We start from the raw sequence: 17,417 nt of genomic DNA on the forward strand, positions 1-17,417 counted from the left end.
ATGGAGACTCTGCCTGAAGAGTATCCCACCCTCCAGTCACTCGAACAGTGAGTTTTCCAGCAGACTCTGCTTGACAGGAAACTACCTCAAGAGCAACACAGCTAGGAAGCTTATGCAAATACAATATAGTTTATACACGAATTCATCACCATCTAAAAAAAGGTAAATGGTAAACAAAAAAATGACCATGAATATTAACAAGTCAAAATAGACCCTTTACATTTGACCAGGACTGTAATGATCCCCAAAAGAATGTAACCTGAAGCATAAATCAACTTTCTTCCTAGTATTATTCAATACAAAGACATCCATACTTAATCAGAACACTGTAAAACAGCATGGTGAAAGCATCCATAGAAGAACCTACCTAGGGCCATCCCAGGGGTCACAGCCTTCATTGGAACATACAACTGTGATGATACCTGTTTACTATCATATAAGTTACATTAAGAACCTGATCCCCTTGGAATAGACATTAATCTCTCCATACATGTTCCATTTGGAAGAATTTTTAGTAAGAGTGGTAGCCTTTTCATGGCCATACGTCTTTGTGACTCTGGCAAAATTTTAACTCCAAAGCCAATGTTATGGTAATCTACTACCTAAAGCTGTTAGAGCTATAGATTTATACACTGAAGAGCCACATCCTGTCCAAGGACAAGAGAGACAGCCCTGGGCAACTACAACCTAACGTTGCAAAGTGAGGGTAAACTGATACATGGATTGTCTGAAACACTTTGAAAGCTGTCAAGGACCGCATTTATTTTTTTACCTCTGTTTGTTCTCAATTTACTTACACTTTTACACAACTTAAAAATATCCCCAATTTTTTGATACTCCCCTGTTGCCTGGAAACAAAAGCAACAACCCAATACCACAGTCAATAGCACAGACTCCAAGATGAGACATAGGAGGTGTCTCCTGCCAGAAGAAAAGGTTCTATGGCACTCAAAACTAAGACCCAAAGTCTCATACACTACATACAGCTACGAAAGTGTGAAGTGGGGAACAATAGGTGATGGTAACCTTGAGGTTTTCAATAGGCAGGTCACATAAACAGACTCACACAGCTACTGAGATGCTATTATCAGAAATGAAGGTAAATGCAAGAATCCACATTTTTCACTCCTTGGGCAGAAAGATAGTATTTCTTATCAAGAGCTGTTTTCACATTCACTAGAAGGCAGACACTAAATGCGAACACAGATTGGATCTTGCAGTCAATGCAACTCCACAGGAAAACAGGGAGAATGGGACAACACAGCTGAAGTTTCAGCTAACACCTCTCAGCACAGCATTTAAAAACAGAAAAGATATCTGCAATCTCTGAACAAAACACCAGCACCAACAGTAGCAGATGAACAGGAATATGGCTTCCTTGTAGCACCACAGGTGCTCCCTTTTGGGCAGCACTTCCAAGAATGCACCACTTGATAGTTTTACTGGAGTTGGTTCAGAGAACAGGAACAACTTTCTCACTATTCACACACTTTGAGACAGTAAGAGGAAGGCACAGTGCCTTTGGGGCTACAAAGCTGTTCGTATTTTCAAACCTAAGTGACTGGTTACCATCAAGGGATCATTTCTCACATGTTTCACTGGAGGACTCGGCTGTCTCTTGGAGACTAACAGCACCATTTACAATGAACTGAGACTTTTGTCCCCAGATATTCTGCCTGTCCTGCCAAAAACATCCTTTGGAAAGTTTTTTGGTTTTCCTGACTCACAGAGAAGGCAATTAAAATACAATCAATGTTTCAGCCATTTGTTTCCTGCACACCTCCCTTCAGCTTCCTGTGAGAAGGCTGGAGGGGAAGGACCTGACAATCACAACCCAGCTCAGTTTCCTACAAAGAAGGAGCCATGCTATACCTTCTCACCTTGAAGAAGTCTCATTGAGATGTATACCCTTTCTTTCCAGTGACCTGCCTTCTCCTGAAACAGGGGCTGCAGGAAACCTGCCTCCAGGAGTGCCTGGCATCACTCCTGCAAAGCTCAGGCAGCCACCACCCTACCTGGACATGCCAGCACTGTGAGAAAATGGAAAATCAGAAGCATTCCAGTAAAATTCCATTTGTTGCTCAAACCTGAGTTACCTGAGCTACAAATTTTCACTGTCCCAACACCACCAGTCAAGGAAATACAGCTTTTTGTGAACTCAGCATTCAACCCAGGAGGCAAGAAACACAGCTTAGCAGGAGGGGCAGCCTCCAGATACCTGTGCATTTTAACTAGAGAGCAGCAAAAACTCACCAGAGATGTGAACAAGGTGCTGTGGGATAGTGGCAGAGATCTGTTTATGCCACTGTATGTAATGCCACCTGCATGAGTTTCACTGTTGTCCTAGTTCAGCAGGAGGGACCAGCTAACCCTGTGTGGGGGTGATCAAAGCTGTGTATTCTACCCCCTCTATTCATTCCCCAAGGTCAATGGGCCATTAGCAGCAGCTGCCCAGGGAGCCATTATCACTTCACACCCAGCCTGAGGGGGGCGGAGCTGCTAATGGGCCATCAACAGCTCAACACCCCCTGGCTCCCAGAGTTAATCACCCATTGTGTGAGTCCCCGCCCAGGGGGAGGGACTGAGAGCTCCCTGAGGGTACATAAGGGGTGGGTAAGAAGACCTCGGGAACCTCTTGTCGGATCCAGAGCAGCAGCAGGACCTTGACAGGAGGAGATTCCCACTCTTGCCCAGACCACAGCCCTCGCCTGCACCAACAGGTTTTTCTTTTCCTTTTGCTCTGGACTTGGGGGAACCACAGGGGTCTCAGCACAAGGGCAAACAAACCCCCTTGGGTTTGTGCCCCAGGACACTGGGTTATACTGCTGGGGTATTGTGAGTTGAAAGCAATCTCCCTTGTGTGTCAGTGTTGCTATTGTAATATTATTATTAAATTTTAGGTCTGACTTACAATCTTTCTCTCGTGGTGAGTTCATTTCCCCTGCTGGTTCACCTTTAAACCAGCACAACTGTATTTCAGGGAACAAGTGTTAAGGAAACCACAATGTTGTTAACATAAAGCTGTGGTGCCAACTGAAGCTGAGTTTCCTCCAGCAGCACTAAACACCAATATATTCTAAAAGCATCCCATCATAAGGGCAACTTCTACCACATAAGGCAAGCCTGAGGCCATTTCTGAGGGGAACTTCATCCAGAAGAAATTTCCTGAGATGAACCAGCCACCATCTGTGCTCCCGTGGAGATACACCTTATGCTGTTACACATGAAACTGAAGTTTCAAGTTAAGCCACCACTTCAATTACATGGTTTCTAACCCAACTGCTCAACATAACAGCTCTTGGGAACTGCTGGCTCAGAACAACATAAGGAAATGAAAAGAAGTCTTGCTACTAATATAAAATACAAGTATAAACCAACCACAATTAGACCAAACTCATTTGAGGGAACACAAGTTACAAAAGCTGCTTTCAAAGAAGTGTAAATGTAGCTTATTTCAAAACAAGGTGTTCTTCATAAAAGGACACTTTAAGATCAATTATAAAAACAAGGCTAAATGCGACTTTAAGGTCCCAAATCATTAAGTGAACAATAAAATGTTTTAAAACAATAGGAATGTGTTAGTGCTCTCTGTTCCTAAACAAATCCCATTCTTTCACTGAGCTACTCAAAACAAAGGGATACTTTTTAAGACAGATCTAACAAGGTAAGACTAAACTTTAGAGGGGATGTTTTAGTAGGAAACTAAATGGCAACTAAAAAGGAATATTAGTTTTAAGTTTCTTAGACTGATTATTTAAGATTACTCAAAATTTGGAAAATAAAAGGCCAAACTAACCCATGCAACAGCTTTGAAAATACTTCTCCTCTCTCAAGCTGTCCTTTAATAAAAATGCAGGTTTTTTCCTCTTCAACCCCATTTATTGAGCCACACGGAACAGGTCCCTTAAAAGTTATAAAAAAACATTACAGAAATAAGAACAAACAAAACCAAACATTTTTAGAGACACAGACTGTTCAGGCAGTGATTGTACTAAGGTGCATTAGGTTGCAGACTAGCAGTAAAATACTGCTGAAGAGGCGGGAAGTATTAATGAAATACTGTGAAAGACAGTGACTTAACTTTTACATAATCCATAACTTACATATAACCCCTCTAATATGCTGGGGCTGTAATGTTTTCAGATGAAGTATGGTCCGTCCTGCATGTAGGAGAACTACTTGTTCCTCATGACCCTCACTTGGTACTTGAGTTTTCCTAAATGTCCACTGCAAATTTCTGGAGGGAAGATGAACAAAGACACCAGCCCAATTTAGAGGCAACATCTAGCTGTGCTTTTCAGTGTCTTAGGAATGAAGCTACAACAAAGATCTAGAGGCCACATAAGGTTACCTTGCCACAGGCTTCCAATGATGAGCTCTAACTCATAGTCTTAAATCAAATACAATTGACTTTGGACAACAGATCTTCTGTGAAGTCACAAAGATTGCCTGTTTGAGGCTTTTCTTGGAAAAACATCCGTAACTGTTCTTAGACTTCCCAGGTAAGCAAGGTAGAGGGTTCATCTACGCCGTATGGCTCAAGATGAGTTGTTCAGCATCTACACTACACTCACAAAACATTGTGCTCCATAAAGCAAAGCATTCCAACATTTGGAAGTCAATTTCAGTTGACGCAAGAGAAATTCAGCAATGATCAACCCATAATCAACACTGCTACTCCAGCAACCAGAACATTCATCACATATCCAAGCCCTCAACCAATGAACTTCTTTCGCACTGTCTCTTACCAACTAAATAATTACACATCTCAGAAATCCCTAACTGTGTTCTTTCCCTCAGTTCCAGGAAAGCTTCTAAACTCAAGGGGTTTTTATAGTGATGGCTCAAAATCAGTGACTAGCATGTAGACATTGCAGAGTCACAATAAGATGCCCAATTTTGAGTTCCAATCAAAGACACTTTGTTTTGCTCACAGATGTGGAAATCACTAATTACCAGGTCAGGAGAAAAGTTCAAAGGTCAGAGTCACAATATTCTGTCACACTACACCAGAACACAGTCTAAATAAAAAACCATACAATGTTATACCCACAAGTTCTTTAATGACACTGATTGCGTCTTTGTCAACTGCACAAACACTGCACTGCAGCTTCACGTAGACTCTGGCCTACAGCTTTAAAGGTTGATGTCTGACATCTCACCTTTTCAAAGGCAGTTACTGGCTTCCCTCACAGACATTGTCCAGTTGACAGCACTGTTTCACTAGCGTTAGTGTTTCCCAGATGGTCTGGGTTGCTGTGAGCAGTTTTTTAATCACCACCACATACCCACAACTCTGTCACACTAACAGAGGGGCTCACAGTCCCAGAACAGGCTGCTGCCTCCAGAAACTACAACGTTTCTGTCAAGGTTCTGGCTAACAGTGGGCACCACCTACTGAGACACACAGTACAGACACAGCCTTTTCAAGTATGAGAAGCCAGAAAAAGGACTGTATCTCTACCAGGCAGGATGGAGCAGACTGATATTTTATTGTTTCAAACAGCCTGGAATAATGGACAACACACCTTTTTCTGATGAGGATAAACAACTTCCCCTCTCCCTCCTTTCCTCCAGGAACTAGATACAAAATGCTAAAAGTGCAAAAATTGGAAGCCAAGTTCCACACAGTGCTCAATCAGTAAGCCTTATCCAAGCTGTTGGAGGCTAGCTGCTCATCAATGCACTTTAGTGCCCAGATGGATATCTCTGTTAATCAACGGATTTTGATGCCCAGACAGTTATCACTGTTTAACAGACTAGTAATTGGGTCCCCATAGTGCTGATACCTTTTCACAGAATACAGGCCCACATTTCAGAGTTAAGAGATCTCCTCAACGACATACACAGTTCTTTCCTTGAGAATATATTTATATCCATGCAATTTTACAGTTATATTTTTACTTAAGAGTTCTACTGTAACTGTACCAGTTGCAAGGTAGTGCACCTTTTATTTATAACAAGCAACAGATGCCCATACTAACCCTTTAAAGAAAATCTGGACATTGCACTGGTTCTTGGAGGGGCTGTAAAAAACCAACAGGTTTGGGCACTGTTAAGAGGTAGCACTAGTGTCTCTACTTGAATTCAAAGTGTATTTTATTACACTTGAATCCCAAGAGTTGCTGGTTTTGTTTCGTGTAGGTATATGGGATTCCCAGCCAACACAGCGTACCACAAGGTAGTCTTGTTCGATATCATGAGAACATCTAGCTCTTGTCCTTGGGCCATGTCTTTCTGCAACTGGGATCATTTCCCATCAGCATTTCCCCACCTCATCTTTGTGGTTTGCAACTTTGTTCCTTGAGGCTTGGTTGCTTTCGTATCTCAGTAACCAAACAGTTCTAGGATTGTCTGTAGATAAGATGATCTGATTTAAGAGTTCTCTGGGACCCAAATTACCTAATGCAGGAGCTTCAAGTACTTGCAGAAGACTCAGCTGATGACAGTGAAATAGTTCCTCAAAGGAGTCAAAGTGACACTTCCTAACTCTTGAGACAATTCCTACTGCACTGAAACCAGCATTGAGCCTCTAAAACTCACCCTCTTGGGTACCCCTAGTATTCACTGGAGAGAAATTCTTTAAATAGCAAGTTAGATACTTGGCACATTGCAGCCACATATATACAGCACACAACTTTCTAAGGACCAGAATCTATTGCAATACCCTGCACTTCTAATTTCTAGAACAGTCAATAAGCTGTTGGAGAGAAACCTGAAGTGTTGAACCACAAATCTTAACTTTAAGCCAAGAGATGCTAAAAATATCTGAATACCAAGAACTGGTGTCTTGGTAGAGTTCTAGTACAAGTCAAGATCAGTCCCCTTAAAATCTCTGTCTCTTAAATAAGAGGAAAATCAAGTCAGTTAATCCAGATTAATTTTGCAATGACACAGTTGTCTTCCTGTTGCTCACGTGGGGATCAGCAGAAAGTTCAATTTCAACTTTTGAAAGTGAATTTTCTCTACAAGTACAAATTCACTCTTCTGTTGGATAGATATTTCACTTACAAACAAAGGCCTAACATTGAATCTTAACTCTGATTGCCACATTGCTGTAAGTGTGATGAAGCAGACAAAAATTACCAGAGAGGACAGAAAAACCTTCACAGACGCATTAAATTCTGTCTGTACAGATACTGTGGAAACTGTCACAAAACCACGTGGCATTTGTCAAGTATGCAAGCCATATACAAAGGTGCTCTGACTACATTTACCCACTTCAACACACAGCAATGACTGCCCCAAGCAGACTGCCCAGTAATACACCACCAGTCAGCTGGACCTGGCTCCAAGGGCTCCAGGAGAACTGCAGGGCAACTGACACAGGGTGAACTGCAGGCAAAAGTCTCCAGGCAGGGTGTGCTGTTTCACCCACTTCTTAATCTAGCCTGGACATCCCCACAAGGAACTCTGACTTCCCAGGTAACTCCTAGGAGTAGTCAGTATTAATGAAAGCATCTCCTCTGCCTCCACCAAACTGGAAGCGTGCACTAGTCTGCAAGCACAAGCCAAGAAAATCAACCAAGTGTCATCTTATCATGTGACTGGTCTTACACAAGTTAAGATCACTGAGCTTCACCTGTTCTCCAGTCTTAACAGACACCAGATTTGCACATTAGCAACAAGCATCTCCTGTCTGCTGCCATTTTTAGTTTCTTCAGTTGCAATCAGAGACTATTTCCTCAAGACACTGGTGGAAAAGATCTGTTAGTGGACTTTGTTCTAAAGGTGACCCAGGTGGCAGAACAGACCTTAATCCTGACAATCTGAATAGTAAGAGACTTAAAAACATCTATTGTGATCTCTTCCACTTTGCAAATTGTATTTGCTTTCCTTCTGGCATCCTCAGTTTTCAGAGAAGTAGCTTCATGCAAAACGAATTCCAAAAAAAGTATTTGCCTTTCATTTTGCCTAAGTGGTTAGGACAGTACTAATTATTTATCTTTGATAGTTACCAGAAGCTTTGCAACTTACAGCACAATTCACATATAAAACTGTCACTTAGAATCCTACTCACTAAGCACAGCACAGATTCCTATTGCATGGCATGACAAATACTTGGATCTCTAAAATCACTTAAAAAAAAATCTAGTATACCAGCTACTCAAAACAATAACACACGAGCTTATCTAGTTTAGTCACCATCTTTGGGAAAAGAATACTGAAACGTAATTAGTGTTTCTTCCAGCTGTCACTTGTGTGTGGATGATGCGATTTTTACTGCTACAAGCTGAAGGGTCCTTTAAATACTGCAAAGGCAACACAAGTCAGGCTCACATTCCCTCTCTTCTAAGGCTTAAAAGAAGTATACCATTCACCAAATTGTAGCTGTAATTCTTTGCAATATGCTTCAAGTGACTGTAAAATCTGAACAGCATTTAACATTAACTTTACTGAGCATCATATTTCCATGCTTCAGTATTCAGAATGCATCTACTTTTCCGTGTGTGTGAAAACCATAAATATAGACATTAGCTTTGTATCTTCTGCCAAGATTTAAATCTCAATTCCCACGTGGCTGTGCATTTAATGATATGAAGGCATTGTTGTGCTAGACACATTCAGTCTTGAAAGCAAAATCGTGTCCTACAGAGCAGACAAAATTTCTACTTGTTACAGCAGAAGACAGTTTATAAGTTTGACTTAGTTCTTCAAGCCTGCCAAAGTTTTGCTGACCCTTCCTCAGACAAAAAGGGTGGCTGTTGTCACCTGATGTGAAAAGACATATTTGCAAAGAAACCATCCCAAGAAACCTGCTAAAGGACACTACTGGGATACAAAAGGTTACAATTCCATATTATTTAGCCCCAGCTGGTCATCCTACAGCACTGATACTACACTCAGACTTCATGGGATTATCAACATCCATAAACTGCAGACTTCAAAGGAGTTTCTAGGTTTTTTTGTCCTGATGAAGCAAGAAATCTTTAGACAGCCTACTCCTACCCAAGCATAATTTAAACTAGGAAGTATTTTAAATTCAGCGCTTCCTTCGCTTTTAAAGTGAAGTACAAATATGAAAATACCAAATTCCTTGTGTGGTTTTACCACTAAGAAACAACAACTAGAACATGAAGAGGAAGATTCACAGCACTTTACTTGAAAGGTATCAGGTCAACTTCAAAAGAAGGCAGCAGCATCCAGATGTTTAGCAGCCCCTACCTCTTTAGGTTCCTTTAGTGTCTACATGCAACTAAAGAAATCCAACAAGACCAGGCTCCAATACCACCCCACAGCAGTTTTAAAATTCCCACATCAGCTCTCTCTTTCCCAGCCACATGCTGACTGCTTGCCTTTTGCCACACAGCCCCAGCCACCTGCCATAAACATTGGCTGTGTTTTCTGAACAGTTACCCGCTATCAGCCTAGATAAGTTGTAGGCAGCGGAAAACCTGCCAAGGACACAGCAAAACCTCCAAGTGAAGACAACTGAGGTGCAAACAGAAACCAAGAAACCAAGAACCTGCTGCCATTCACTTCTAAGTCAGGTGCAAAGGAAACTTTTATAGAGAGACCATGCCTTGCACCAGATTAGTCATGAGAATTACAGCAGACTCAGGGCAACTTCTCTTTGTTGACACCATACTTGCTCAGGCCCACTGGTGTTAGCAACAATGGAAAGCATAAAGCAGAAATACACACACCAGAGGCAACTGATGCTACAGTGAAGAGTGATGGCAGCTGCTGCCATCCCTGCAACCAGCAGCAGTGGCAAGAGGTGAGCTTTTTGAAAAGCTTCCCTACTGGAAGCAGATCTAAGGTAACAATGGAAGATCCCTGGCATCTGCTTCAGTTTTCTATATACATATAAGTGAATATATCTACTAATTGTCCTTTCAACACCTGCCTGTATTGAACATTCCAGGGCAAGGGATTGAATGAAAGCCACAAGTACAGACAGAGAAGTGACAAAAACCTAAGTTCAAGAAAAGTAAACAAGGAAACCAAGAACAACATTAACATTCTTTTTGCTGTTTTTACCATCTTTTTCTTCCCCCTACTTCTCCAAAGTGGTGCAGGGCCCAAAGGCCCTAAGGTGAGCTACAAACATTTGTCACAGCCCTTGTCACTGCTTCCCAAGCCTCAAATTATTTCTTCCTTTTAATAGCACAGCCCATCCATTTCCCCGTCCCAACATCAAGCTCAAGTTAACCAAGGACACGGTTTCTTGACAAGTAGATTGTCCATGACAGGAGACATTTGCAGGTTTGTAAGCATCCGTGCAGACCACACAACCAGCCGAGCTCAGGACTGAGGCAGCACTGCATTCGTAGTGGTGGTCTCTCTCTGCCAGTTCCACAGACTGCCACACGTAAAGCCTTCTGAATTGGTGCTGACATTCTTGTCAACAAAGAGGGCAACTGAGGAAGGGTCCCTTTTGTAGATCATACCAATTCCCTCCAATAGGGAGGATATAGCCCAAACATTTAGTCAAAATACCACAAGCAAGGTCAAAATACCACAAGCAAGCTCTCAAGTCAGACTGCCTGGCTGAAGGACACAGCTGGAGTACTACTGAGTGCTAAAAGCACCCTCAGTGGTGGTCAGGTACGAGTCAGGACTGGTGCAGGAAGAAGCCTTGAGTACCAGCTGCACTAGTCTGACAGCTGGATACACTGCTGAAAACCAGCGCTTTGTGGAAGAAAACACAGGAAGGTGATGAAGACCCCTTCTTATTCATGAGCAAGCCTGGGTCCTTCAAGACCTGGATAACTTGCAACGCTCAGTGACCTTTCCTGCGAACGCAGGAAAAAAGAGGCATGTGACAGGAGGGCAGCTAAAGAATACAATAAATATATGGTGGAGGAACTGGACACCACACACAGATCATTGTGATTGAGTGAATGCCGATTTATTACACAGCACACACTTTTTATATAGAGTAAAAGCCACATACAATTGGTTAAATTGAATCTCCATATAACTGCAAAACCCTATTGGTTATTACCCATATCTCACAAGTCCAATGTTTATATTATCTCATCCTCGATGTTTTCAAGCACCTGCAGAGTCCTGTGAGAAACTATTGTGTGAATTCCTGGGGAGTAACCTCCTCCCTACCACCTAGCAGCAGCTGTGCTCCTTGCTGCTTCTTAGCTGATAGCTACTCCAGTCTCACAGGGTCCCACATAGATCTGACTTGCTCACTCTTCATTTTTCTGTAGCAACAGGCAGTCTTTGCTCAGAGATGTGAGGAATCATACCTGGTCATCGGCCTTTCCCACCTCCCGGCTTTATTCTGAGCAAGAGGAAGGAGGAGATAGAGATGGAAGAGAAAGCATAAATTGAATTAGGACATCATGACACATGACTTCCATGAACCTCCACTGCTCTCCAAGACACGGGGCAAACACAGTTCTGCTGGTGCCCTTCCTGCTCCAGACTGCAATGCTACAGAAGCACAGGAGCAATGAATGCTCCAGGACACAAGCAGTTCATGAGTAATTCAGGATGGCCAGTAAGGGCAGCACTGTCTTCAAAACAAGGCAGCTCTAACATCTCCCCTTGAAACTCAAGGGAAGGATGTTTTCTGCATGCATTTTTTTAGCAGGTGCCACAAAAGTTGGACATCATGATTTTAAAGCCAAGTGCATTCTCCTTTCTGTATTTTATCCTGCATGGCTAGATTTGGCTGTTTATTTGAAATACAAGCTTTTCAAACCTAAGAATTCAGTGGTTTATTCCACCTTCTTTTTTTTAATGATGCTAAACTAACACTTGTAGCTTTAATGCTATTCATCCTGCATTTTTTATTTATTAAAAATTGAATCCACATAGAAGGCAGAGGTAAAATACTAACATTTCTACAAGCCAGAATGTATTTTTATATCATCCTTACAACCATTACTTACACAAGTTTCCCTGAAACATTGATCCATTTGAAATCTGACAACTTTTATGCTTCTTCTGAAGCACTAAAATCTATACAGATACTTTTAATTTACAATGCTGCACAGTACCGGCACCTCCGAACTTCCAAAACAAAGGCTGCATTGTCCCAGGAGCAAGGAAAACAAGCTGATGCAACTGAAGGGTAATGCTAATTTTGTTACATCTGCCTACTGCCACAATACAAGTTAGAGGATATTCAACAGCATACCTTGATGTAATCCAACCCAAGCCACTACAAAAAGCCTGTAAGTTTTGCCATCTTGTAGTTCCTAAACTGCAAGCAATTCACATGGGCATTCACCTTCACAGGAAGGTGTTTAACTGAATGTCAGTACATTTCAGAAAGCAAAATATTAGATACAAAACCTGACTACCTGGAGAGTCCTGTTACAAGAAGTAAATATATTCCCATTCTGGCTCATTTCAGAGGAAAGATTTAGACTCATCCTTGACTGCTGACTACCCAGACATTATAGCATCATTTGAGTACTGGGAAATCTACAGTGAAACTTACTGACTAAAGACAATTTTTTAAAATGACATTAGCATTATAAATTTCATTGGGAGGTGCATGTCTTTGATAAAGACATTGGGATTAAAAAAAAAAGGCAAATATGCAGTACCGGTGCAGAATTACTGTAAAACCAGTCATCCTTTTCAGCAACATCCAACTTGAAAGTAATTGCAACAGATGCTCCAACAACTGAACAGTCCTGGCAGGAAACAATTACAGCATCAAATAGCAATAAAGTCAATACGTATCTTGAGGTCTCAATAGAGCAAGACCAAAACCAGTTGAATAAAAGTCATCTTCTTTTTTAAAAAACATTGAAATACAGCCCGACAGGGAAGGGTCAGAAGTTCAGCAGCACTTTCTTCCTCTTGTGAGAAAGCGAAGGTAGAAGCCCTCGCTAACACCCTCTGCTGCTATGCAAAGTATCAACCTGTCTCTATCAACATTACGCAATTCCTCCATTAATATTTCGTTGCCGCTATAGAAAGCACATCTGTAAGTGCGGTACCTTCTCTGAACTCTTCATCTCCCACATAGGGTTTACATAAAGAAGCGTTGCAAGGAGCAACACGTAAGGAACTTTCAGCAGTGCTCTCCGTCGTGCCAGTGGAAAGAATTCCTGCGGGACTGCCTGGGAGCGCGGGCAGTGTGACCCCGCACAGTAAGTTACGGAGTCGCTCTGCATCGCCAAGCCCCGCTCACACACACCTGCCCGGGACACTCCTTCATCCATGTTCCACGAAAGCCTTTATCAACCTTTTTCAAGTCACATATTATGGTAATTTGGCCACTGAGTTTTTGGTTATTCCCTCCTGCTCCTCGTGCCATCTAGCAAAATAAGAAGTTGCCTTAATCCAGAGACTTCCAGATCCATCCTGCAGATAGGCTGTAAGCATTCCCATTACCAAATGAATGAACACAGACACATTCCCAGTGCCCTGCAAGACAGACACACACCCCCGTTCCCAGACGCTTGGGGCAGAAAACCAACCCGCGAAACACACATGGGTCGCCCCTGCCACGGCTCGCCCCCGGCAGCACGTGCCCCCTGTCCTGCCGGCCCGCGCCGCGACAGCACGGACCGCAACATTCCGGGGAAGTAGCGACACGGGACCATACCTGCAGCTGCGGCAGCCCGGGGCACATCACTCACCTGCGGGCAGCTGCAAGTTGGCCGGCAGCTGGAGGGTGGCGGCGGGCGGCCCCTTGGGCGCCCCGGGCCGCGGGACCCCCGCAGCGGCCGCCTGCGCCACCGCGGTCCCCGCCAGGGCGGCCGCCGGGCGCGGCGAGGCGGCGGCGGCTCCGCCGGGCACCTTGGCGGCGGGGCTGCCCCGCTCGGGCGCCGAGCCCGCGGCGGGGACGCAGGCAGCCGCCTGCTCGGGGTGCCCGCCGGGCATCAGCCTGACGGGGGCCGCCGAGGTGCTCATGGAAGAGGAGGAGGCGAGGGGACAGGGGGCGGCCGCGTCGCGCAGAGCCCCGCGGCGCCCCGCAGCATCGCGGGCGGGGGGCGCTCAGGGGCTACTGCCCCGGCCGCCGGCTCGCCCGCAGAAACACATGGCAGCTCCGCTCCTGCGGCTCCCGGGCACCGCGCACGTGGGCCCGGCCGGCCCGGCCTCCCCTGCCGCCGGCGGGAGGGCGGGAGGCGGTGATGGGAGGGAGGGGAAGACGGGCGGAGGGCGGTCCCACGCCGCCAGCGCGCCCTACTGCGGCGGCGCCCGCCCCAGCCTAGCCCAACCCAACCCAAACCCAGCCCAGCTCAGCCGAAACTCAGCCCAACTCGACCCGGGTCCGGCACCGCTCTGAGCCCGCCCGCCCTCCGTGTTTGCAGAGCCCCGCGCCCCGCCGGGGGCAGGTTGGCGGCAGCGCGGAGACCCCGCGGCCGGCGGGGTGAAGGGGCCGCGCCCGGAGCCCCGGGACGGTAACGCGGGGTGGGTAACTCGGGGCTGAGCCGGGCCGGGCGCTGCCCCTCCCGCCCTCCGTCCCGCCTACCTGCGCCCGACCACCTGCGGCTGTACCTGCGTGCAGGTGGCCTGAGGGATTCCATTCAAAACTAAAGGGGCTCTGGCACGTGTAGGAGTTTCCCGTGGCATGATACGAATTTGCTGAGGGGCCGAGAAGGCGAAAGCAGCTCAGACCTATAAGGAAGAAGAACACAAAGTTGTCCTCCTTGACCTTCATGCCCAGGGCTTGACTTGAGGAAAGGCTGAGGGGGAAGTGCAGCTCACTCCCCTTGAAAAACAAGGGTAGTAGTTGCAGAATACGTACAACACAGCTTTAAAATCAAATTTCAGAGTGTAGCAAATCCTTTGCTCATGGGATGGAAATTTCTGCATGACCTTCAGTATTTCTGTTTTGAGGTTTCTGCATGTCATAGCTAAGTTTGGGCTAAATTTCAATAGATTTTGAAGCACATTTATGCATGTGCTTGACTTTATGCAAAACACTTAAGGGGTATTGCTTATATCTGCCCAAATAGAGCACAACGTAAGCAATTACAAAATCTGAGGCCTGCTGTAGAGTTCATTAAAGTGGTCGAAGAAGCACAAAGTCTAACAAAATATTAGGAGGAAAAAAAATTATTCGTGTATTAAATATCCCTTGCGAATGTGTTTTTCACATAGAAAGGCAAATTCTAATACCTGATATACTGAAAATCATGTAAAATATGAAGAGAATGCAAATAATTATACAACTCTTTTTATTTTATGGCCTAATATATATTTCCATGCACTGCTGCTTACAAGTTTGTCAGATTGCAGGAGTAAGGGAAAAACGCTCCTCTTTTGGACTATTTCCACTAACAACCTTTCTTTATTTCAGTGTTACTGCTTTAAATTTCTGTCAGCAGCAATAGAAGCAGCTACAGAACAGAAATTGCTTGAGATGAGAATTGGAAGCACAGGGCCACAGCTTCATTTCCAGGGTGGTCACAGTACAGGTAGCTAGCTGTACCCTCCCAAACTCTACTAGTAAAGGTAACAACAGACATGGGAGAGAAGTTGCATGGACTAGGTGGTTAAATGCCTTAATGGTGATAGAGACAGACAGACTCTGACACTCCAACAGTAATTGCTCTCTCACACAGCAACCCTCTCCTTCACCACCACAGCTTTTGCCTTGTCTCAACTCTCACCGTGCCAGAAAAAATCAGCCCAAAATCTCAAAGAGGTGACAGCAGCAGTGGTTACAGTTTCCAAGTATCAGAGCAACCTAGGAAGACTGTGGAAGAGGAGGTGCTAACACAGGAGGGAGGCAGCCTATGTACCCTTCAGAACTCTGCCAAGTCTGATCAAGTTAGGTCACTTCTTACATATGTGAAGCTGTTTTACACGCACAAAGTAACAACCAGGGTACAGTGAGTTACCTCCTACATGCCAAAGGATGCTCAGAGACCAGGAGACAGGGAAACTTCAATTGCAGCAAAGACCCAACAGTGAATGATGGCAGAAGCAGTGGGATGCAAGGGAAGGCATAATGTCCATCCACTGTTCTTGGACTTCAGGAAGAATGGAGTTGGCTTATTACTTTGGGCCAAGTTTTTATCCTCTTGGGGCCATTCAACTTACTATGGAATCTCTGAGTCACCCATGCAAATGCTCAGGAGTAAAAGCATATCTGGAAGAGACAAAAAGAAATAGCTAAAGATGAGAGGAGTGTATGCACTAAAGCTTCAAGGCACAGTAAAGTGTGAAAAAAGGAAGTAGAAAATACAGCAAAGTCAGAGAAAAAATATACAAAGCAAGGAGCAAAGGAAGGACTGTGGCATACAACAAAAGAAAAGGCATAGCAAAATTACAACAAAGAGGGAGAAAAATCACCATAGCCCAGTGAACAAAGCCCGGATTTAGAAATTTAAAAAGTTAAAGAGCCATAACTGTCCACTCCAAACAAAGCAGAGGTACATCATTCTATGAAACTGCACAGAAAATAAAAGAAAGCACTCTTTTTCCACACTGGAAAAATGTGTAATTACTGAAGCCCAGTATATAGTCTTCATTAACAAAGTTAAGAGAAATGCAAAAAAGTGATTCAGAATAACAAGTAACAAAGAATCTGGAATTTCAGAGCTATTTTTCATGACTGAAGGGGTTACAGCCCACGTAAGGAAAGTTACATTTCTCATTATCTCAAGTTTTGTTTCTTTTTTAAAATCTTCATTCTCTTGGGTAACTGTGACCACCAAAAAACTCCATCCATTGAAAAACTCTCAGTTAAGTCATCATTCCTGTCTACACCTATTTCACCCCAAGCCCTTGTCCAGAGGACACTGCTGAACATGGTAACTGCTTTTCAAATCAGCTGAAGATACACTTAACTGTTCATTCCATGAATACCCAGCCTCGGCAAACTGACCTGTTTTACTGCTTCAAATAACCCATGAATGGGCTCATCTGACAATAACGTAGAGGTACCTTCCTTACCTTCCAGGCATAGGAAAGCAGAACTGCAAACAACAGTTCACATTTCCTTCCCAGGGAGCTATTACATCATGTATATATTGCCTGTAGTTTGATCTGCATAACCCATTTCCAACAGCTGGGGCTTACACAGTGCGCACTGGATTTGTCTCTGCTGTTCTAAGCTTTTTGGAGCTTTGAAATAGCATATTTAAAATACAAACAAGCTACCCACCCTCCAAAATTTCTGTCCAGACAGCAGGCCTTCACTCTTCCAAAGACAGACCTTTATAAAGTCCTTAGATCTTCAGTCAGTTTCACATCCAACATTGGTTTGAGTCTACAATAACCCTGTCAAAATCAATCTAATATGCTTCAGGGTTTTTAGTCTGTCAGTGATCCTTTTTACAAAAGTTTTATTTTCTCTCAAATTGATAAATCATCAATTAAATGCAACAACCAAATTAACTGGAATGAGAAAATTGTAATATTTGCCTTAAGCTTTTCCTAGATGACAGGGACTTGGCAGCACTATGAAAATAACTTAACCATATAATGGCAACATGAAGGGCAGAAATAAGTGTGAAGATTTAATCTCATTAGTTAAAATA

General features: G+C 43.9%; 1 protein-coding gene across 1 annotated transcript in view; it reads right to left on the bottom strand.

Annotated features, from left to right (window-relative positions):
* Window positions 1-14,016, bottom strand: part of TAF4B (TATA-box binding protein associated factor 4b) — a 72,895-nt gene extending 58,879 nt beyond the window's left edge. The window contains 1 exon segment of the mRNA XM_071553123.1: window positions 13,563-14,016. Within this exon segment, the coding sequence (XP_071409224.1) occupies window positions 13,563-13,836 (274 nt within the window). The 5' untranslated portion in view covers window positions 13,837-14,016.
* Between the last annotated feature and the right edge of the window lie 3,401 nt (window positions 14,017-17,417).

This window comes from Pithys albifrons, chromosome 4 (assembly GCF_047495875.1).
Source record: "Pithys albifrons albifrons isolate INPA30051 chromosome 4, PitAlb_v1, whole genome shotgun sequence".
NCBI lineage: Eukaryota > Metazoa > Chordata > Aves > Passeriformes > Thamnophilidae > Pithys > Pithys albifrons.